Source organism: Triticum dicoccoides, chromosome 5B, assembly GCF_002162155.2.
Source record: "Triticum dicoccoides isolate Atlit2015 ecotype Zavitan chromosome 5B, WEW_v2.0, whole genome shotgun sequence".
Lineage (NCBI taxonomy): Eukaryota > Viridiplantae > Streptophyta > Magnoliopsida > Poales > Poaceae > Triticum > Triticum dicoccoides.
Genome location: NC_041389.1, coordinates 155,651,579 through 155,674,369, shown reverse-complemented (window position 1 = coordinate 155,674,369; position 22,791 = coordinate 155,651,579). Strand labels below are relative to the sequence as shown.

At 48.4% G+C, this 22,791-nt stretch overlaps 3 protein-coding genes across 3 annotated transcripts; 1 reads left to right on the top strand and 2 right to left on the bottom strand.

Moving 5' to 3' along the window:
• Nucleotides 1-1,784: 1,784 nt before the first annotated feature.
• Nucleotides 1,785-2,667, bottom strand: LOC119305320. Its single transcript, XM_037581878.1, has one exon. It carries the CDS (start codon nucleotides 2,526-2,528, stop codon nucleotides 1,872-1,874), a length of 657 nt encoding a protein of 218 aa, XP_037437775.1. The 5' UTR covers nucleotides 2,529-2,667; the 3' UTR covers nucleotides 1,785-1,871.
• Nucleotides 2,668-11,104: 8,437 nt separating this feature from the next.
• Nucleotides 11,105-13,036, top strand: LOC119307952 (LIM domain-containing protein WLIM1-like). The gene is made up of 5 exons (XM_037584051.1): nucleotides 11,105-11,461; nucleotides 11,577-11,673; nucleotides 11,745-11,788; nucleotides 12,222-12,305; nucleotides 12,571-13,036. The coding sequence occupies exons 1-5, from the start codon at nucleotides 11,321-11,323 to the stop codon at nucleotides 12,793-12,795; spliced, it is 591 nt and encodes a 196-aa protein (XP_037439948.1). The 5' UTR covers nucleotides 11,105-11,320; the 3' UTR covers nucleotides 12,796-13,036.
• Nucleotides 13,037-15,036: 2,000 nt separating this feature from the next.
• Nucleotides 15,037-21,220, bottom strand: LOC119307951 (F-box protein At3g12350-like). The gene is made up of 2 exons (XM_037584050.1): nucleotides 20,222-21,220; nucleotides 15,037-15,778 (listed from the first exon to the last, which is right to left on the bottom strand). The coding sequence occupies exons 1-2, from the start codon at nucleotides 21,209-21,211 to the stop codon at nucleotides 15,335-15,337; spliced, it is 1,434 nt and encodes a 477-aa protein (XP_037439947.1). The 5' UTR covers nucleotides 21,212-21,220; the 3' UTR covers nucleotides 15,037-15,334.
• Between the last annotated feature and the right edge of the window lie 1,571 nt (nucleotides 21,221-22,791).

Sequence of the window (22,791 nt, the reverse complement as noted above, 5' to 3'; positions counted from 1 at the left end):
GGGGGAGTGGCGGACGGAGGAGGAGGAGGGAGGGACGGTCGCAGAAGGGCGGCCGGAGGAGGAGGGAGGAGGAGGGAGGAGGGGGGAGGGATGGAGGGAGTACCTCGGTGGAGGAGCAGCGTGGCGGCGGCGGCGGACGATGGCGGCAGCGGACGACGGGTTCGGCGCAGGCGAGAGTGAGTGGGAGGGAGAGTGAGTGAGAGGGTCGGGCGCGTGGTGAGGATAAAGTAAGTAAGTAGTAGCACGTCTCCGAGATACACGCTACTGCTATGGAACGTAGCAGTAGCGGTGGTTGCAGATACACGCTACTGCTAAGTGGGGCTAGCCATCTACGCCCGGTACAAACATAGCAGCAACGCATTTTCCTAGAACGCGCTACTGCTAAAGTAGTAGCAGTAGCGCGGTTTATTTAAGCACGCTACTACTAAGTAACAGTAGCGCACTGTTTTGTCCAGCGCAACTGCTAAGATGCTGTGTATAAGATTTTCCCTAGTAGTGATGGCTTTGCGGTGGAGGACATCGCACCACTGATTCATTGTACGGTGGACACTCACACTAGGAACAGGCGTACGGTCGGTGAGGGCTTGGAGAATGCGCGATGGCTACATGATGTGGGTGTAGACTATACCTGGCCATACCTCGGGCTGGGCCGGGCCTAGCCAAGCCCGAGGAAAAAAATCCAGGCTCGAGCCCGGCCCGGCCCGTCCATCGGGCCTGTTTTTTGGGCCCGAGCCCGGCCCAAACGCGTAAAAGCCCATCGGGCTCCGGGCCGGCCCGGCCCGACCTTCAGAGAAATGCAAAAACAACGGGCCCGGGCCTGGCCCGGCCCGAGCCTGGCCCGGGGCAGCGTCGGGCCGGGCCGGGTCGGGCTTTTTCGGCCGGGTCGGGTCGGCCGAGCCGGGCTTCCCATGGTCAGGTATAGTCTACACCTTTGTGAGGTCCACGTATAACCGCTTGTGTCTCGAAATCCAGGGGGTATTGTATGCAACTTGCATTTGGAAGAGCTGGACACTACTTAAGTGCAAAATATTTGCCAGGTTGGCAGTGCAGCATCGTATCTAGACATCGGACCGGAGAGCGAAACACGGGCTACAAGATCAGCCGTCTCCCTGCTTCACTTGCCTGCAGAATGAAGACAACGCCAAGCACATTTTGGTTCAATGTGTGTACGAGGGAAGTGTAGCATGGATGTATTCAAAAACTTAACTTGAACATGAAAAGACCAAAAATGGATAACAACCTGTTGGATTGGTGGCTCAATGCCAGAAGGGGTTTTGGTAAGAAACTCAAACGTGGGTTCGACATCTTTGTTATTGCGGTGACTTGGGCGTTGTGGAAACAGTGCAATGCGCGTGTCTTCAACAAGACGGCGCAACAAAGGTCGGCTCATCAACTAGTGAAGTTCATCCTGAGAGAGATCCAGGACTGGAGAGAGGCTGGCGTAGGAGTAGGAGAGTCGTCACATTTTATAAAAGAGTAAGCTTTAGTCTAGAGTGGGGAGTAATGTGGTGTGGCTGAGGAGGGATGTGTGCATCTTCCTCTTGGGGATGTGTGCATCTTCCTCTTGGCTTCTCTTGTAAATTGTTTGTCCTTCTTCTATAAAGATAAGCTATGCTGTTGACGCACTCACGATCTCATATTTTTTACTCCCTCTATTCCTAAATATAAGTCTTTGTAGAGATTCCACTATGAATCTAAGTGTGGATTCATTCTTTTTCTCTATATGTAGTCTACTCAATGAAATCTCTACAAAGAGATACATTTAGGAACGGAGGGAGTAGATCTTTTCAAAACTTCAAGCCATTGTTTTCATGTGGTTTTCATGTTATATTCTCCCATAAAAAATAAAGAATATGCAAAATTCATACAGTTCACCCACTGGTGACCTCTGCATGATACAGTGTACTACCGGCTTGTTGCTGTATTACTCTGACGCTGCCACGGCAGGAGCCGCCCCGCCGCCGGTCAGATGCATGCTCCTGCGCGCCGCAGCCGCCGCACAACCAGGCCGCGCAGGTGCAGCAACAGATGGCCGGCGCCGTCCCGAGAGCTACCACGCAAACCAGCGCGAGCACAAGCGCCACTGCCAGCGCCCAACTCGGGCAACGACGGCCTCCGCAGCTGGCTCCCCCGGTTGCTGTCGGTCTCCCCAGCTCAAGAAGAGGACCATCCGCACGCACGGCTGCATCGACACCGCGTCCCTGCCACCGCAGTGTCGCGCGCTGGTCGTCGCCCGTGCCAGCCACACTGCGCTCCGTCGATGCTCCGCCAGTGCGCTCGCCGTTGCCGGATCCTCCGCGGCTGGTGCGGTGTCCGGTGACGAGGATCTGAAGGAGCCCCTCCTTGTCCCTCGCCTTGGCCGCCAGCCTGAGCTCCCGCAGCGCGGCGGGGAGCCTGGACCTCTTGCTCCTCTTCTTCTTCATGGCGTCGCTCCGGCACAAGGACGGCTTCGGGGAGCTGTCGACTCGCCGGAGAGCTCTACCGCCGCAGCTGCCACCGATCATAGCAGACCCATGGAGCAGATGCATGGATGGGTCGATGATGTCGGTGTACTACAACGCTACCACCGGCTCGCGCTAGCTTGCGTCCCGTGCAACTCCGATCGATCGACGCGGCTGTTGAGTGTCAAACTGGCTCCTCTGGTCGCCGATGCTAGCTGGACGGCCGAGCTCGTCTCTGGTCAGCTGCAGCTATATGCATCTTGTTATTTATACCCGCTAGCAAAGTAGGGCTTAGATCCAGTGGGGGACAGGAGTGGGATGAGTCACAAGAGAACGCGTGAGAGAGCAGAGTACGGCGCATCGTGCATGGCCGTGCGCCGCTCAACGTTTCCTTGTGGCGCTGGCGCGAAGCTTCCGGGCGTAGAACTGTGGTGTTAACAGCTGTGGACGGACAAGATGCACGTGTCGGATCATTGTGTGACTGCAGCTATCGCTCGCCCGTGAACGTGCATTATATACAGCTGCCGCCTTGTTCCGCATTACAGCCCCATCGTGTTTTCCGTTAAAATTTCACCATATATTGACCATTAAACTATTAATTTATGTCATTAAAATTATATTATTAGATCTGTATTTAAATATTGTTTCTAATGATAGTATTTTTGCTACATAGTACATTTTATTAGTTAAAGTTAGCGTCTAAATATAGCCCAAAATACGAGAAGACTAGTAAAGTTCATGAATTCTAAAAAAAATCATGAATATTAAAAATATTCACAAATTTTTGAAAATGTTCCTGAATTTGATGAAAGTTCACAACTTAAAAAAGTCCTAAACAATCACTTGGAAAAACTGATGACTGCTTGGACGGCCCCGCGTCATCCTCGCCCCAAGGCTCGGATGGTAGCTCGCCAAAAGCTCGTGCAGGGCTAGCTTCTTCAACCCCCCCCCCCCCTCCACTAGCCGCCGCCAGATGGCTTCCATTGAGCTTAGCCCACGCGGATCCGACGGCGGAGTGGCTCTGGCAAACTATGGTGGTGCTTTTTCGAGAAGGGGTTCCTGTAGCGACAAACGGTCAAAAGCTTCTCCACGCGTGTCATAGTTGCTCCTTGGTGAAGGAAGTGTGTCCGTGGTTGCGATGGTGAAGGTGGTGCGCTTGGTCGTCAGCCACCTGTCGTTTGGAGTGGATCTGGCACGCTCTCCTTCTCCTACTGGATGTCGTGGAGTGGTGACGCCTTGTCCCGATGTGTGTGGCAAGCGGCTGGCCGGCACTTGCGCTACTATGCCTAGTCTCTCAAGCCGCCTGGCTTGCGTTCTCACGCCTTATGGCTTCGGTCTTGTGGCTAAATGCGCTGATGCGGTTGTGCTCCTTTTTGGCCCGAGGCATGCTATGACGTGGATGTGTGGGGTGGAGGGGTGGTGGGTGTGTCGGCGTTGATGCACAAGGTATGCGGCGGCCTCAGCGTGTTGAGGTGTGGCTTTGGCACAACTTTGTTCGGGATCTACTTGGTTCCGGATCTAGAGGCCCCATGTGGGGTGGCGATATTTGTTCGCAAGAGGTTGCAACTGCTTTGCCTGATGTGATGGTGAATGGCGTCCTGGCGACAAGCATGCTATGGTTTGGTGTGGTGAAACTATATGTGAAAGTCGGACTTCGATTCCGGTCGAAGCCAACGATGGCGGTACTTGTGGGTGTTGCCCCCTTGTTGAAGGTGGCATGCTATGGTGCTTGTCTATCCCCCCGACATGCTCTGGGGGTAACTCCAGGTCCGAGTCTCCCCGATCAAGTGATGATGACACTCAATGTCACATTTCCTCTTAAGGGCTTCAGCTTGAAGCTTGGCATGGCTTGTGTGACCAATGAATCGTGGGGAGGTGGTACTCTGTCGGCGTATCTTGGCTCGACTATGCCTTATGCGTGAAGAAATGACATTCCTAATGCTCTGGAAAAAAATCTTCAAAATTATTATTTTTGAAAGCATTTTGAATTGATGATTTTGTTATTTTTGCCCAAACCACAACGAATGTGATTTCATCGCAAACAATTGCACGTGGCAGAAAACTAAGCAAATGTTTATTGTAAAAAAAAAACATATTTCCCCTTTTTTTTACTCTTCGTGCAAGAGCATTTGAACTCGAGATTAGAATGACACTTTTGCTATTTGACGCTTTAAGCATTAAACCGTTCCTGGTAAGTGCACACCCTCCCATCGCTTAGTTTTGTAAGTGGGCCGGACCATGTATGTCCAACACGTTCCAATTTTGGGAAGATTCGGGTTGGATTTTTGTGTGTGTATTATTTTTTATTTATACTTGATTTTTATTTTCTTTTCTATTTTCCTTTTCCATTTTCTTAAAACTCCATGATCATTTTTCAATTATGTGAACTTTAAAAAATTCATTAACAAGTTTTATATATGTCAACCTTTTCAGTTTTGTTAATATTTTTTAAGATTAATGAATTCTCTAAACTTTTGTGAATATTATCCAAATTTGAACATTTTTATAGAACCATGAACTTTTCTCCAATTCATTATTTTTAATATTTTAATCATTTTTTCAAATTCACGAATATTTATTAATTCACGCATGTTTTAAATCCTGTTTTTTAAAATCCGTGGCTTTTTCACCTTTTTTCAAAATTAAAGAGAGGTAGCTAGTTTTGTTTTTCTCCGAGACAACACAGTGGCAAGGAAAACCGAGTAGAAAAAAATAGGTTGCCAAATGTTGAAATCATTAATTAAGGAGTACTCTTTACAAAGGTCACTCCCCACTTCCCCAAACTGCGAGAAGCAGTGCCCTGCATGTGCATCACTTGTCGCAACCTTGGAGTTTTCTTTTTTCATAGAATTCGTTTATTAAAAATGTTTTATCTCTTAAAAACCGTGTGTCTAAATCCCAAACCGTTTTTGCCGTTGAATTCCTCGCGTCGAGATCTTCAAAACTAGATCTCATGTTTATATATTTCAACGAAGTTTTTTTCACACAAAAAACAGTCAAAAAAATCGAAGCGAAAGCACAATTTTTTTCAATTATTTTTCCTTTTCCGAAGAGGCACAACTGTGCCTCTTGCGGAAAAAGGAAATATGCACCTCCACGCGAAGCAAATATGTACCTCTCGCGAAAAAAGGCGTTGTTTTTGCTTTTTTGAGAGACATAACCGTGCTTCTCACATGAGCAAATCTATGCCTCTCGCGGGAAAAAAGAAAATACATTTTTCCCTTTTCCTAGATGCACAACTCTCCACGTGAAGTAAAGTCGTGCCTCTCTTGGAAGCAAAACACCAGTTTTTTTCTTTTTCTGAGAGGCACATATGTGCTTATCATGAAAGCAAATTTGTGCCTCACGCGAAAGCAAAAAAAACACGGTTTTCCTTTTCCAAGAGGCACTGTTGTGTCTCTCGCGGGAGCATGTCTACGCCTCCACGAGAAGTAAATCCGTGACTCTCGCGAAAGAGAAAAAACACATTTTTTTTTGCTCAATTTTTTTGAAATTTTATCAAAAAACCTAGGAAAAACTGAAAAAGTTCATCTAAAAACCGAAAATGCGTACAAAAGAAAGAAATCATGAGAGAGTGTCCAACATGCGACACGTGACGGTGATTGAGAGTGCGCCCAAAAATAACACTTGCAGGAACCCCGCAACGAGTACTCCCCAACTCTTTTTAGGAGAACTACCCAGCTAATTGCTCTCGCCTAGCGTGGGCGAGCAAGCGACAAGCAAATGGTCTACTGGGCCGCGGCCCAGGAGCGTTTATGCAGGCATTATAGTGGCATTTTGGGGATACATATGACTGTTAGGAGCTCCGCTAAAAAATGTGACGGTTAGGAGTATGTCGGTCGCTCTTGTAGACAACCTGGCCTAAAAAAGATCATAATAAATGCCACACGTGTGACACGAACACATGATAACTTCGGACATTTTTTATGGCAAGTTCAGTGACGATGGCTACTTTCTTTTCAGATGGCAAGTTTCTGTTTTTTTTTAATTTGTTTTTTATGGCAATTTTAGTTGTAAAATAGTCAGGGCCAGATTGCTTTGTGTCACTCGTGTGGCATTTTTTTCAGATTGTTTTTATAAATATGGAGAGAAAATATGTAAAAATTAGTAAATGTTCTCGAAACACAAACATTTACAGCAAGTCCCGACTGCCGTATGGGCCTGCTCATAAGCCTTCCACCCTGTCTTTTCTGTGTGAAGCTATGAATACTGTGTGTTCAACGTTATTGCTATGAAAAATTATTGTTGTATACGTAGTAGCTAACTTTCGACCATCTGCATCACCTCCCCAGTCGGTGACACCCGTGCAGCGCCACCGCTCTCCTTCATTCTGATGCACTCCTGCATCATCTCGACTGCTCAACGTTCTCCCAAAACCCCCAATCTCGTCTTGCTCCCAAGCATGCTTCAGTTCAGCAAAAGGTTCCAGGTAAGTAAAAGTTCAGACTAGTTCATACTTCAGGTTTTGCTCTTTAGTTTGTTTCTTCAGTTTAGACTCCTTCAGCTTTTGTTCCAAAGAAGTTCAAAGTGCGTACTAGTTCACTTGGCTACTAAACTGAACTTGTGTGGGACCTTCATGATAACTTGACAACAGTAAAAGCCAGTAAACCTGCACTACCTTTGTGTTGACTGTTGTCTTATTGTATAATACAGTACATTATTTGCCATTATCATGGGTTTTCAAGACTTGTTGCTTGTCGGTGGCTGCAGTTCATGCATTATCAGTTCATGGCAAATGTGCACTTGATTGATCCCAATTGGAGTTTCTGGGTGCCAATATAAATAAATACAGATAGAGTATAAGATGAAAATACAGAAAACGAGTTGACCCGGTCCCGCGAAGAGACCTACATGCCACCCAACACACGAATATCATATTATTACATGATTGAATTGAGTATTGAAAACATGGGTCATAGATAATGAGTAAGAGTGAAGATTGCAACAACAGGGGATTCTGACAACGAGTTGCGTTGATGCACAGGCAGACCCACTTGCCTTTTTCGCTTGGCTGTTGCGGTGGCCTTGTCTTTCAGGAACCTCTTTGAGCATTTCAGTCGGCGGATGATGGCTGTGGATTGATTACTGGTAAGTGGTAACAAAAACAATCTAATTATGTTTGGATTCGAGGGGTCAAGATCAGCGGCTTTCCTTCTCCCGAGCGCATAGACACATGTCTCAGTAGCAGCCTAATTAAGCTGCCGACACACAAGGACTGATGGGAAATTACAAGAACAATTGACATGCACTCCTCTGTCCATATTGTCTGTAATAACATATTGTATTATGAGACCGAGATAGTATAGAAGATGCTAGGGAATGCAAAAAGTTACTTTGAAAGACGAGCCTCAGTGAGCCGGCCCTATATCTTAAATAGTGCTAAAATGTACAAATAAGAAGGTATTGATTTTAGCCAGCTGTGCGGTTTGTGGAAACTTTGAACAGAAAACTTCAAATTACATGAAGAAAAGTAAAAGTGAAATGCAGTCTTGCTTTTTTGATGTATCAGTTGAGTAATCTAACACTTCGACATTCTAGTTTGGGAAACACTTGTGGCTAATTGTGCAGAATGCACTCACCATTTATTTATTTTTAGGTTGAAGGGAGTGCGCACAGACTTGAAATGGAATTTACACAAAAGAAAAAGACACTTTGATTTTTCTGTTAGCACTTTTTTCTGTGAGTACTTTAACAAGAAGCAACCTAGAAATATTTGCCAAACTGACTTGGTTCCACTTGCACAAGAAGCAACCGCATGCTGGAAATAAGAACATCTTCAATTGATGATATAAAACAACGGTCATGTCCAAACAAAATACGGTTTGGGGATGTATCTCTATTTAGTGTAAAGAAAAATTGCAGTGGCCTTAAATTTTAGCTCCAAGTGCTGCAAATCTATAGCGCTTGTGGGACTGCCTCACAACATAAATTTAGGCGCGCACAACCTAAATCTATGGCTTATGGGCTGCTTCACCCCAGGATCGAGGGCCCCCCTCCCAGGTCTCCCGGCGCTGAACGCAGCGACGACGCAGCACGCACATCGCCGAGCGCCCGCCACCAGAAAACACCATCGCATCGTCGCCGAGCGTCCAGCCACTGACGCCGATCTAATCAATCCAAGGTATATCATACTGTAATTTTCCTACAATTTTCAGTAAAACTTCGTGCTAGAGGAAGAAATAGTTTGATAAAAGTGGTAGCCAAGAAGGAATTCTAGAAGTTGGAAGGATTTTCATGTTAAATATTTGTTTGTTTTAATTGATCACTTCTTTGAAGAAAGGATTTAAAAAACTCATGGTGTTTAAAGATTTATTTGGATTTACGTATGTATCGGTGATTGTTGCATTAGCTAAAAGGATGCTTTCCAACTTGAAATTATTGATGAACAAATTATGTATCGAGAAGAAATTGATGGATGAGATTGACACGACACAATGGCTTTGCATCGGAGAATTCTACAAGAAAATTTGTAGGTAAATTGTATAAGTTATTTTATATAAATATTGGCTTTCGGATGCATTTAAGTAATTATTAATAACATTTTGTAGATGCATAAATTATTTATCATCATTGCTTTTTTTAGAATCATTATTTATCATTGCTATGATGTTTATATTAAGGGGCCTTAAATTTTAAGTTCGCCCGGGCCCTCAAAATCTCAGGACCGGCACTGTGTGCTTCGTCGCTGGATGGCACCGCTGCCGATTCTGGCCGCCACGGGTCACTCTGCTCCCCAAATCTGTCCCCATTTCTGTCGTTCGTCGTGCCACATCCCCGCACCGCACGAATCCGGCCGCCACCATCGGCTTCCGCCCATCGTCGCCGGATCCATCATCCCCGCCACTAGATATGTCCATTTCGGTCGTGGGGCGTCCGTTTCGTCCATTGCCGCCATCGGCGCTTGTTTCGTCCGCCGCAGTCGAGCTTAGCTTCTACACCAGTCATTTTGTTTGTCGCCACCGGGCTTCTCCGCTGCCTCCCGTCGAAGATGTTGTCGCACTAGCCATCGCGAGCGCCATGCCGTACCGTGGTGTTCGTCATCGGCGTCGGGCCACTTCGCCGCCGAGATCACCTGAGTGGCTCAGCACCTTTGAGACCGAGGAGCTCGCGGTGCTCGCGTATGATGCAGTGGCAGTTCGATACGATCGGAGCTTGGCCGAGCTCAATTTCCCCGAGGTGGCTGGCCATACAGATTCCTCACCCCTTCCATGGTCTAGTGCGGAGAAGGCACGTAGAGTCGAGGCCACTTATTAGCTGCACATGACGAAGCTGGCCCAAGCTAACCCGGTACTCGTGGTGGCAGAGCTTGCATTCTATGCCAAGAGGGACACGGAGCGCGTGAAGGAGGACGAGGAGCACCAACACAGTATAGAAGTCGAGGTCCATGAGTTGTTCGACCAAATTGACAAGGAAGGTTGTTTCGATGAGGAGGAGGTGAAGCCTTCTACCGGCAATGACCACGAGGTAGGCCCCTCGGCCGAAGGGGCAATCGACATCAACTCGACGACGACGACTTCACGAATACGCAAAGCTTGCGTATCTTTTCATTGATAGAAGGTAAGAGAATGAGTGCAACAGTAGATACAACACATGACATGAACGCAAGGAGGCATGAACATGGTACCCTCGGCAGAGAGACGGGGTGCTTAGCTTGAACAAAGTGAAACACAACTAAACCCGCCAAAACTAAAACTAGAGGAGCAAACCAAATCAACAGGACGTCAAACATCTTCAAGTCCAACACCGGGACACAACGATCTAGCAAGACAACGCCTTCAAGAAGAGGAACAATGTCGTGACGCCGTGGCCATCCGATCCGGAGAACCGAACCTAGGGTTTCCCCTGCTGCTCGACGAGGGTCACATATCAAGGCCAAGGCAGCGCCTCCAAGAAGGAAAATGGCACCCACGAGTGTCGCCGCTGCCAGCATCGGCAAGCCGAGCGTGGATTTCGGCTGGCCTGAGTATGAGCAATCCCAAAGTCGCCAGATCAGGATCTAACGACGACAACTTTGACGGGTACCTTGTGCGTACAAAGACGCCTTTCCCATGATGGTGTATTGTAGGTGTGACGATGAGTAGTGTGATGATTTAACATAGGACTGTTTTTAGTTATCTAGTGTGATGTCGTTTTAATGTTAAATGTTGAACATTTTGTATTAGAGTTAGAAATTATGAAATATGCAATTATGTTACGGAATTAAAAATTTCAGGTGTCTAAAAACTTTTTATTATTATTTTCGGACACCAACTTTTACATCCTCTATTGAAGATGCTCTCACCCAGCAGACCCACCGACTGAGCTTTGGTTCATCCAGTGCATATGGTGTGCTGGCAGCACGTTTCAATCAGGGACCCTCAAAGATTATTACACTTAACGAGAGAGAGAGAGAGAGAGAGCATGTCAAGAATATAAATTACCGTGGGTTTTTAGCCCCCTCAAATCCCCAAGATGGCAATCAGCTGGCATTTACCTTTCACCCCAAATGCTTTCTCTCCCTGCCACGTCATCACCAGTTACCACGTGGATTTTGCTTAGCCCCTCCGCAAATTTCCACAACCACCACCTCCTTTTTCGTTTCCTTGAGCTGCTACAATCTCATTCCCACTTGACTAGTACTACTACTCGTCCTGGCTCTTTGCTTCCACCCCCAACATTATTCCCTGTCTCACCCAAGCTGTCCTGCCCCGCCTCGCGGCAGCAAACATGCAATACCTGCAGCTGCAGGCCACCACCAACCGCGCCACGCCATTTACCACCATATAATCATCACTCGCCCCCAGGCCTGTCGGGAGCGAAGCCAAGCCAGTCTTGTGTTGGAAGAACGCCTCGCCATCACCCCATCTATCAGAGCAGCAGCTTGCAGATCGGAAGAGGCAATGGCGACTTCGTTCCAGGGGACGACCACCAAGTGCAACGCCTGCGACAAGACGGTGTACCTCGTCGACAAGCTCACCGCCGACAACCGGGTCTACCACAAGGCCTGCTTCAGGTGCCACCACTGCAAGGGCACCCTCAAGGTACCACTTCCCCCTTCCCCCTTCCCCCTTCCTCAGTCCTCCTGCCTCATATCATACCGCATTCTTCAGTTTGAGATGTCACTTGTTCAACTTGTTCTATGTTTCCCTGGCGCAGCTCGCGAATTACAACTCCTTCGAAGGAGTGCTCTACTGCAGGCCTCACTTTGACCAGCTCTTCAAGAGGACCGGCAGCCTGGACAAGAGCTTCGAAGGTACGGCCTTAGCCTATCACACTGCATTCCTTCGCAATTCTTCAGAAACTAATGGAGAAATGTTGATTCAGGCACTCCAAAGGTTGTCAAGCCAGAAAGGAATGTTGGGAATGAGGTATTCACTAATATCCTCTAACATCTACTATCTATTCTTTGCAAAGTACTCCCTCCGTAAACTAATATAAGAGCGTTTAGATCACTACTTAATCTAAACGCTCTTATATTAGTTTACGGAGGGAGGAGATCATTAGTATTGTTTTTTCCAAAGATGGTCCAAAAACACACACCCAAGATAATCCAAAACATACATAGATTTTCCTTTTCTTTTCGAACCATGCAAGAGAGCTCCGTGTTATTCATTAACAAGAAAGGTAGTGCAACGCCGGATCCGAACAGATAGGGAGCTTAGTTCAATAGAAAATGACGTTTTGCAAACTGATAGGCAGAATATCGACAAAATCGTGCAACTAATCGGCATTATTGATCCTTTGTTCTTTGTGAGCTAGTACCACATTTGGTGATGCTTATCATGAGTGTTTTCTTGGCAGAATGCTACTAAAGTCTCGAGCGCATTTGCTGGCACCAGAGAGAAATGTTTTGGATGCACCAAGACGGTCTATCCAATTGAGAGGGTACTATTATTTTCTACTCTTATGTCTCAATTAAGTATCTGCATTATTATCTTCTGGACTGCTACTTTTTAGCTGGAGTTTCCTTTACTTAACAACATGTGGCTGGATTCATATTCATCTGCTGCATTTCCAAGTCGGGCATTCAATTATTAATCTTCTTTTTCTATGACAAGACAAGGCGACGCGGACGTATTGTTCATATAATACCTCTTTGGTTTGCATACATAGCAGTGCTCTGATCATGACACCCGCACCAACTCTGCAGGTTACTGTGAACAACACCATGTACCACAAGAGCTGCTTCAAATGCTGCCATGGAGGGTGCACCATCAGCCCTTCGAATTACATCGCGCACGAGGGCAAGCTCTTCTGCAAGCACCACCACACCCAGCTGATCAAAGAGAAGGGCAATTTCAGCCAGCTCGAGAACGACCACGACAAGACGTCACAGAGTGCCGGGTCAGTGGATGATGAAGACTCGGAGTATTAGTCAGTCCTTGAGGATATCCAGAGATGAATAACGAGCCCTTCTGCATTTGCACCAGAGCAGTGTATCCTTCTGCTGCGTGGTTCTTTTGAGATTTTCCAATCGAGATCAAGTGCATTCCAAAGACAATTATGTTATTGCCTTGTACGCATGTAAACCTTGTTATATCCATGTCAAAATATCTCTACCTGGTTCGAAGACGTCTGTGTGCATACAAGCAAGAGAAATGTAAGTTGATTTATCATTTGGCTAAAGAAGAATAGGTAATAGGGGCAAAACTTATTTTATGTCTAAAAGAAGAAAACTCTGAACAACTTTAATCTTTCCACAGAAAAGAAATGAGCTGGTACCCCAAAAAGAATAGGTACAGATCTGGAGGCCCATTAATTAATCAGTACTGAAATAGACATTACAACAAGCTGTACAAATATGATATATATTTTTGTGCGTCGATGATAGAACAAAGCTTTCTAGCAGGTTTGAAGCAAGTAATGATAGATCATTGTGTTGGGGATACAGTACTGAAGAAGTATTCTATTATGCATAATTAACTGAAAAGGAAGTCATCCAAAGATACAACTATACTATACAATGTAGGGTGTGGCATCATTAGCAAAGCAACATCTTAAGATATCACTGGCAAGCCATTTATAACACAGGATATAAAAAATGCATTCACTGAGAAAGATTTGAATGGCCACAACATGATTTGTCCTCTTTATGTTCCATTATTTCGGCTTGTTAGCCCAAGAGGATGGACAAAATTAGTTCAGATGCATAAATCAGATAGGGCCTTTTCTACCTTGTTCCAATTTATTTGCGCCCCTAGAATCTCATTGCCAGCTGAAAAGTACACAAGGCCATCAGAACGCTGCGAGATCATGAGACGACCAACCTGTCCCTGGGAAGAAAACTATAGTCACTTGCCAGCTGAAATGTAGTGTATGAGAGGATCAGAAATTGCTCTAAATTTCAAGGATCAATCATGGCAGTCACTTGCCAGCTGTTGGGATTACCAGGCAGGCACCCAGCTTGGATATCCTGACACCATCACTAGCTGTCCTTTGACCAACTAGCATGCCAATTTCCTCCCATCAACTGTTTCATTTGCTTATTTGTAATTATGACAGCAGGACAACATAGAATTATCACGAGGGACCTTAACACACATGTCGGTTGACATGTAAAGGGAGAATATTAAGAATGGAGTAAGGAATTAGCCACATGCAGTACCAAAATGAAGAGCGTCCTGGGACAGTCATAACTAATAATCAACCGGAATGATGAATGATGTGGTACTCCCTTCCGTCCCAAAATAAATGTCGTGGTTTTGGTCCAAATTTGACACGGCACTTATTTTTGGACGGAGGGAGTATATACCAACATAAAATATTAGTCCAAAAATACCTGTTAAATGTAGATAATGCGGCATTTCACATAATGAAGATGAGTAGCTCCAAAGAGATCTTGGACCTAGAATGAATATTTATATTCATGAACCAGAAGCATAAAAGTAGGAAACGGGGAAACTATTCCTTATCTTTATTGCGATATTGTGTATCCCCTGGCCAAACAATAGAATCTGCATCTGCTTGCTATTCTTAGCTGTACGTTTTCCTACTGTTTGGCAAAGTGGTAGACTGGCAGTACCATATTCTACCAGGGAAGTAGTAATCACTACTAATCACTGCAGACAGTGCACACAGAACACTGGTCTTGAATTGCTGACCGTATGTGATGTACATGTAGAGGCATTTCCACAAAAACAGCTAGGCGTCCTCAGGCCTTTCACTACTGGGCTCCACATGGCGACTTGCGCTGAAGAAGAGGGCTCATGATAAGCAAATCTACACCTAGAGGAGAAAGATAGACGATACAAGTTTATTAGAAAGACAAGTATAACAGCATTGATATACAAGAAATGGAAACTTAAGATTGTGTAAATCACTGTTACCACTTACCACCAGATACAAACCGACTGAAATTATATGCAGAGATGTGACAGGCAAACTACCTCTCGAGAATGGAGCACAGGGATATATGCTCTTGAGAAATGCAACTGCAAGTAATACGAAACTATATGCAAGAGTAGAACACTACCTGTTTACCTATCCACACAGCGCGGTTGAACTGAAGTGCTAAGCTGATACATTGGTGAACCAATTATTTTGATAGCTGAGCAAAAAGTGGTGACTGCCCTTAACGGCACAGCATTCACCTAAAATGGGACAACAAAACAGCACCTACGAAGAAGTAGCAACTCCAATTTATTGAGAATTAAATTTTGTAATAATGTTACAAGGGTATTCTAGCAACAAGTAAATGCCAGAAGGGACCACCATTCAGTGCAGTATCAGGATACACGGTTATCCTACGAACAAGTACAAGACCAAAGGGCCAGATCTGGCGAATTGCCATCTATAGTAGTAGTACAACAACTGGAAGCAATATGCTTCATGCCAGATGCAATTTTTTTTCCTAAGAATGATGTACAGATGGCTTCCTAGTCCTAGCAACAATTACATGCCAGAAGGACATATCTTTAGGATGATGTATCAATAATACAACCATCCATGGAGACATGCTTCAGATCTATAATTGAATTACTTCCAGTGAATCCGAACCCAAAGGTTCCATCTTCATAAAGCCAAATCCTCCCCTCTACATTCCTGGTATCATCAAAGGGAGCTAACAGATGAGGATGAACCAGGTCAAAACTTGAATTGATGCACAGTATCCGAGAGACTGCCTTGTTCCAAGTCTCTGTATGGCCACAAGTAACAACTCCAATATGCTCAAGGCAACTATAACGATCCAGCTCCCGTTCAGAGAATGGTGGTTCAAGAAATGTAGCATCTGTAGTCCAGAAGACAGGGGAGTAGCCTGAGTTTTGCCCCCTATTCTCACTAACTCGTCGACAAGTCACTCCACCAATGTCGTCATAGCTGATAATGTAAAATTCCAGAGTCTTATTCTCGCATACACCCTGTTTGAGGAAAATAAAGGTTAGCATCAGTTTCTTAAATTACAAAAGATATTCTGTAAACTAAGAAAAGTGATTTGAGAAATCAGCTGATGATATATACTCCCTCCGTTCCAAAATAAGGGTTGTGGTTTAGTTCTTGAACTAAAACCACAACTCTTATTTTGAAATGGAGGGAGTATCATATATACACATTAACCTTCTATTGGACTATATCTTTTAAGACAATGTCAATCTCCAAATACTAATGAAAACAATCTATAGACGATATAAACATAACAGAGTTTCTGATGAACAAAATCAGTAACACCAAACTAGAACAGCAAATCATAATTGTGGAACTGTCTTTCATGAGCTAATTTGCTACACATAACAGGAGACAGAGAGAAACAAGCAAAAATGAAATCATATTTAAAAGTTGCACGCAAACCTTGTCTGAAATCTCATACTAGTAAATAGCAATTGCTATGCATCCACAGGAAATAACCCATACTTTCCAAAGCCTCTAACATGGTAAGGGAAGGTTCTCTTCAATTTTCTATCCACCAACAGGGCTCCTAGTCACAGAGACATATGGGGAGTGGGGGTGCAATTTTTTGCACTGGCAGTACTGCAACCACTTGTCAAATTCAGCACTCAACATCGCGACTACGAAGAAAGCAGTTACTTGCACCGCCAATTCTATGCAGCCTTTACAATAGTTTCTCAATTAAATCACTGGTTGATGATAAAATAGTAAATATCAGAGGAGTTGAACTTGCGAATTTTGCTAGCCGTTCATTTCCAAAAATAAACCCAAAAAATAACATTTATTTGAGCTTTTAGGATAGAAGTCCTAGTCATCCCAAACAAGTAGGAACTGAAACCTCTTAGGCAGTAATGTTATATCCTTAGTTCTGGCGGCGGCACTAAATGGAACTACACCAAGTTTTCAAGCTTTTGTTATCCAATGAGAATTACATTCTCAGTCTATACAGTCTTGTGGCCATGCGTTCTCGTATCATGACACAACAGGGATTCTGACTGCAGATATAGCTTCCACACAGCATTATGTGTTCGCGGGGTGATATGAACAGTGAACCATGAAAGAAACTATTTGCCATGCTAGCAAGGAAAACCACCTCTGGTGGTACTGCCCTTGCCCTTTCATTAGCACTATCTGTGAAAACCAAAAAATAGCTATTCTAACAAGAACTCAAAGTCAACACAACTGTCACTGAGCAATTTTTCTTCACAAAGACTCTGATTTTCAAATGGCTATGATTTTAAGAACAGTTAAATTTACCTAGGTTACCCATAGTTCAATTCTAAAACAAACACCTTCATGCTCTCTTTAGCGACAATCAATTCGAAGTGACCTCCTTTGACAGTCATAGGTGTGGTCCACCATAACAAGCATGCCAACTTGAACTTCAACCGATATTTCAAACTCAATGCCAACCATGTGCATGATACGCAGGTTAGCATAGAGGCCCAGGGGCAAACACTATGAATGCGCACAATTTTAACTTGCACAGATATCTCAAACTCCATAAATTGTGCCATGAGAAAATGGACAGAAATTCAATTATAGCATTCAATCAAAAACAATTTATACAATAACTAACATATCCAATTTTCAGTGCCAACCTTGCTGCTACGCTACTTCAATCTAAGAGATATCTCAGTGTTATGACCATCATATTAGGGGCTTAGCCCAGTGGGTTGTGGCCCAAGTTATCTTATCGTTATTAGGGGCTTAGCCCAATTATCTTATCATTTGCTTAGGAGTCAAGTAAACCTCTCTATATAAGGAGAGGTGATGTATCGATCTAATCAAGCAAGAAGCAATCAGTATTTGCTCGGCTTCCCTTAGGGAGCCGGGAGACCTAACCCTGCCGCCTCTTGCGCCGCCGCCGCCTCTTCTCCACCACGCAAGGACAGCGCCCAGCCGCCGGCCGCCGCGCCCTCGACCTCGTCTTCCTCCATCTTTCCCCTACAATCTCCGCCCTAGAACCGGCAAAACCGTAGCTCCTAACACCTTGGTATCAGCTAGCTTGGTTTTGACCATGTCATCACCACCACCAAGCCCGTCGCTGCTCCTCGCCACCACCGCCGCCGCGCCATCACCGATCATCTCCACGGCACCGCTGGCCCTTCCCTCGGCGCCGATGGGATCCACCGCCGGCGCATCGACCTGCCAGTCGCCGCCCCCCTCCACGCGGCTGCCGCCATCACCCTCCACCATGCCGCTCGTCTACTCCCCGGAGGCGATGACCGGCGTCCTCAACGATCTGGTCGTCGCGGTCCAGGGCATCCGGCTGTTCCTGGCCTGTCCGTACGGGCCGCCAACACCTCCGCCGCCGGTCGTTTCCTCCGGGCCGCCGGCCCTGCCCTGGTAATCGCCGCGGCGATCGCCGGGGCCCCGTTGCTCCAGCCGCCGCCCGCCCCCGTGCCATCCTGGCCGCAGTGGCCCGCGCTGGCTCTCGCGGCGCCACCCGCGCCCGCCCCAGCGCCACAGTGGCCGCACTGGGCCGCGCCGGGCCCAGCCGCGCCAACCGCGCCACCCGCGCCAGTCCATCTTCCATCGCAACCGCCTAGCTCCGGACTGGGCCAGTCCACACCAGGCGGCCTCCCGATACAGCACGTCCGTTTTCCGCCGTCGCCGTCCCTGATTCCGGCCTGGCTGACCGGGACGTCACCACCGCCAGCCTACACAGAGGCCGGGGAACCACCGGTACCCACGCTGCAGTACGGTGACCCGTCCGGCTCCGCGGGCCCCTACGCCAGCCACCCCACCACCGACCGGGTGCCGCCGTCATCGCTGCCCCGCACCGCCGAGCCAGTCGGCCATGGCGCTCTGACCCAGACGCCGCCACTGTTCGCCAAGATTGACTTCACCACTTATGACGGCACGGAGGACCCCCTCAACTGGCTCAACCAGTGCGAGCAGTTCTTCCGCGGGCAGCACACACTCGCGTCGGATCGCACTTGGCTCGCCTCTTACCATCTCCGCGGTGCAGCACATATGTGGTACTACGCCCTCGAGCAGGACGAGGGCGGCATGCCCCCGTGGGAGCGCTTTCGCGAGTTGTGCCTCCTTCGTTTTGGGCCACCGATCCGCGGGAGCCGCCTGGCGGAGTTGGGCCACCTACCCTTCACCTCCACGGTGCAGGACTTCGCCGACCGCTTCCAGGCCCTGGCGTGTCACGCGCCGAGTGTGACGGCACTACAGCGGGCCGAGCTCTTTGTCGGGGGCCTTCCAGACCACATCCGCGTGGACGTCGAGCTGCAAGGACCCCAGGACCTCCAGACGGCCATGTACTACGCTCGCGCGTTCGAGCGCCGCGCGGTGGCCATCCAGCAGGCATCACCGTCCCGGGCCGCCGGGCCGCTACCCGGGCCGGATGTTCCCGCGCAAGGTCGGCCTGCTCAGGCTTCCGCGGCACCCCTCGCCGCGGTCGCGGCGCACCCGTTCCGCCGGCTCACCTCGGCCGAGCTACTCGAGCGTCGCCGCCAAGGGTTGTGCTTCAACTGCGACGAGCCCTACACGCCCGGCCACGTCTGCCCGCGACTCTTCTACCTGGAGGCTGCAGACTACATTGAGGAGGACGCCGTCGCGCCGACCCAGCTGTCGCGAAGGTGTTTGACGCTGGTTGACCACCGCGAGGAGTTCAGCAAGCGCTTCCCCGCCTTACAGATCGAGGACGTGCAGGCGGGGAGAAGTGTTATGACCGTCATATTAGGGGCTTAGCCCAGTGGGTTGTGGCCCAAGTTATCTTATCGTTATTAGGTGCTTAGCCCAATTATCTTATCGTTTGCTTAGGAGTCAAGTAAACCTCTCTATATAAGGAGAGGTCATGTATCGATCTAATCAAGCAAGAAGCAATCAGTATTTGCTCGGCTTCCCTTAGGGAGCCGGGAGACCTAACTGTAGCCGCCTCTTGCGCCGCCGCCGCCTCTTCTCCACCACGCAAGGACGGCGCCCAGCCGTCGGCCGCCGCGCCCTCGACCTCGTCTTCCTCCATCTTTCCCCTACAATATCCGCCCTAGAACCGGCAGAACCCTAGCTCCTAACACTCAGTCATCTCCAATCAACATAATAGTGATGATCACCTGACCATGGGAGTAATAACCAACTAATCCTCTTATAGTGCACGCAATTCATGTCAAAGTACAGATACTCAAAAAGCGGAGTAATCACACATGAACAAACATATTATCCGGAAGGGTGCATGCTAAATTCTGATCTGATATGGCAAACTCCCAAAACTGACCTATGCCAATAGGTGCAACAACAGACAGCTGATCTATGACAATTCCTCACACGAGCAACCACATTTCACAGTATCAGTAACAGTACCGATTCCGCATGCACTCCATGAGAGTATTAGTATATCAATCAACTACTCCAAGGAGAATACTATGCAACAACAAAGGAGCAAGCTGTGTGTGCAAAGGAAGCACCTTCCACAGGCCCTGCAGCGGCCGCGCTTTGGTCGGCTCAGCATCTGGAATCCTCACAAAGTGTTCAGGCTCCATTCGACCACCTTTCCTCCTTCCATGCCTCTCCCGCCTTCTCCTCCCTGCCCCGGGGCTCCTACGGTTCGCGAAATGCATATACATCTCCTCCGGCGGAGATCCTCCTTCCATCCCCTCTTCCTCATCTTCCCCCGACGCCGCCTCCACCACAATGTGGTTGTCCCCGACGAAATTGACGCAGACCGGAACCTCTCCGAGAGCCGCCACCGTGTCACCGGATTCCGCGACGGAGAGGGTCACAAAGGGGGACTTGGAGACGGCGAGGCCGCGGTTGGAGGGTGCGAGGAGGGAGGCAGCGAGAGTGGCGCGCGGAGCCCACTCGAACGCGACGAGGGATGGCGAGCCGGAGTGGGAGGAGGGGAGGCGGCGCCAAAGGCCGAGGAGTCGGCGTAGGCGGTGGAGGGAGCGGAAGAGGCGACGCACGGAGGCCGGGCAGGCCTCAGGGGAGGGCCGCGGCGGCGGGAGGCCGAGGCGGAGCGCGAGCGCTAGCGGGAGCGCCGGGGAAGACGCCGCGGCGAAGAGGGCGCGACAGGTGCAGGCGGCGGCGGCGGCGTCGGCCGGCGCGAGGAAGGCCAGGATCGCGAGCAGCGCATCCTCCGGCAGATCCTCCAGCGCCGTCTCCGCCGCCGCCACCAGTGAGGTCGCCATGGTGCAAGAGCTAGGGTTAGGATTTCCTTCGAGTCGGCGCGCAGGCGACGAACTGATCGAATTTCCCGATGAGATCGGCGTGTGTTGGAGCTTGAGAGATGATGGAATTGGGGATTTGGAAACGGGCGGTGGTCGGAGGCGTGGGAGGAAGTGAAAATGGGCTTGGGTGCGAATATTCGCCGGGAGACAGCGTTTCCTTCGAGAGTTTTTTCTTTCTTTTCGCGGGGCGTTTCCTTCGAGAGTTCGAGTCAGTCGGCCAAGGGCCATCGGGACTTCGGGAGCCCGGCGGCGAGTAAAATGCATCAGTGCACCCTGAACATGCTGGCTAGAGCATCACCAATAGGTGCGCGATATTAGCGCCCCGCTGGAAAAATTCTATTTTTTTCATGCGCGCAGCCGTTTCGAACGCTTCATAGTAGGTGTTAGAATAAATCCGAGGCATACCGTTGATCATCCAAGGATCAACCAATCACACGAGCACGACACCGAGATTTGTTAACGAGGTTCACCGATATGGCTACATTCCGGGGGGCTGACTATGGGCGCTCCTCCCCATGACACCGCTACAATACCGCACACGGCGCCCTGGACACCGGCACATGCCGCCGGCTTCCCCTGCGTTTCGGTGTTATTATGTTGGCATAGGTTACATCGTGTGTCTAGCATGAAAGGCTTAGGATACAAGTGTTCTAATAGGACACGACTCCATATCCTATCTAAACACAATACAACTACAAGTCCAATTGTAACCTACCTTGTACATTATATTCGACACAACTCCAACAGTAGGCGCAAAAAACGCGCGCGTGGCGTACCTGGTTCAGCGCACGGAGCGAAACGGCATCGCACGCCGCTTATTTCATGTGCCCGCTCTCGCGCGCTGCACACTCGAGTGCCCGCGCCGCACTGCCGCCACCCCGCCTTCGCCCCGCCCCGCGCCGCCGCCGACGAATTCACCCGTTGGACGGTCGCGCTGACATCCCCCCAACCCCTTCCTACACCCGCGACCTCTCCTCCGCCACCGCCAGCGCAAACCCTAGCCGGGGAAGCTTTGGCTTCGCCTTCGCCACTGCTCCTCCAAGCACCGGTCTCGCGCGCGGCCTTTTCATGGTGCCACGGACGACCTCGGTGGGTGGCATCCTCTCGAAGCCACGTGGCCTCTTCTCGAAGCTTCCAAATGCGGTGGTGGCGAAGGCAGGCAAGGTGTCCGGGAAGAAGAACAAAGCGGCGGACGGCTCCTCTAGGCGGCCGAAGAAGAAACTTGCAGGTCGTGCGACGGATGCGGCGGCAACCGAAGCGCCGGCGAGCTCGCTTGTTGCGCCGGCGGTCGATGCGCACAAGGTGTTTGATGAAATGCCCACAAGGTATGATTTCGCCCACTTTTTCAGTTGTTGTGTTTTACATGAATGGATACATATGGATAGCTTATTTAGTTTCGTCGTATGTACTTTGTAGTTTCAATGATGAGACATATATGTCAAGTATGGGTGTTGGCTCCAACAATTTTCATTGGTCTCAAACTAATGAAGTGCATTTAGATGATCATTAGTTTGAGGTGGACGAGGATGGTGAGGGTATCGTTGATGCACCAAAAGGAAGAGCGGGCAATTACACCATGGACGAAGACATATTGCTATGCAATACATGGTTGAAAGTGTCCAGGTATGCCATCATTGGAGGGGACCAAAGTAGAGATGCATATTGGATCCGGATGAAGGAGCACTTTGTTTTACACAACAATAGTAGAATTGACCACACGGAAAGATCTCTTCACTCCCAGTGTTTGACAATCAACAAAGATTGTCAAAGGTGGGCGACCGCACTTAAAGCGGTTGACACGATAAACC

Coding starts and splice junctions, on each gene's coding strand:
- LOC119305320 (XM_037581878.1), bottom strand. CDS start 2,528: ATGCATCTGCTCCATGGGTCTGCTATGATCGGTGGCAGCTGCGGCGGT.
- LOC119307951 (XM_037584050.1), bottom strand. CDS start 21,211: ATGGCCCTTGGCCGACTGACTCGAACTCTCGAAGGAAACGCCCCGCGA. Junction 15,779..20,221: donor CGCTGCAGGGCCTGTGGAAG/GTGCTTCCTTTG, acceptor TTCCTCAAACAG/GGTGTATGCGAGAATAAGAC.
- LOC119307952 (XM_037584051.1), top strand. CDS start 11,321: ATGGCGACTTCGTTCCAGGGGACGACCACCAAGTGCAACGCCTGCGAC. Junction 11,462..11,576: donor ACTGCAAGGGCACCCTCAAG/GTACCACTTCCC, acceptor TCCCTGGCGCAG/CTCGCGAATTACAACTCCTT. Junction 11,674..11,744: donor CCTGGACAAGAGCTTCGAAG/GTACGGCCTTAG, acceptor ATGTTGATTCAG/GCACTCCAAAGGTTGTCAAG.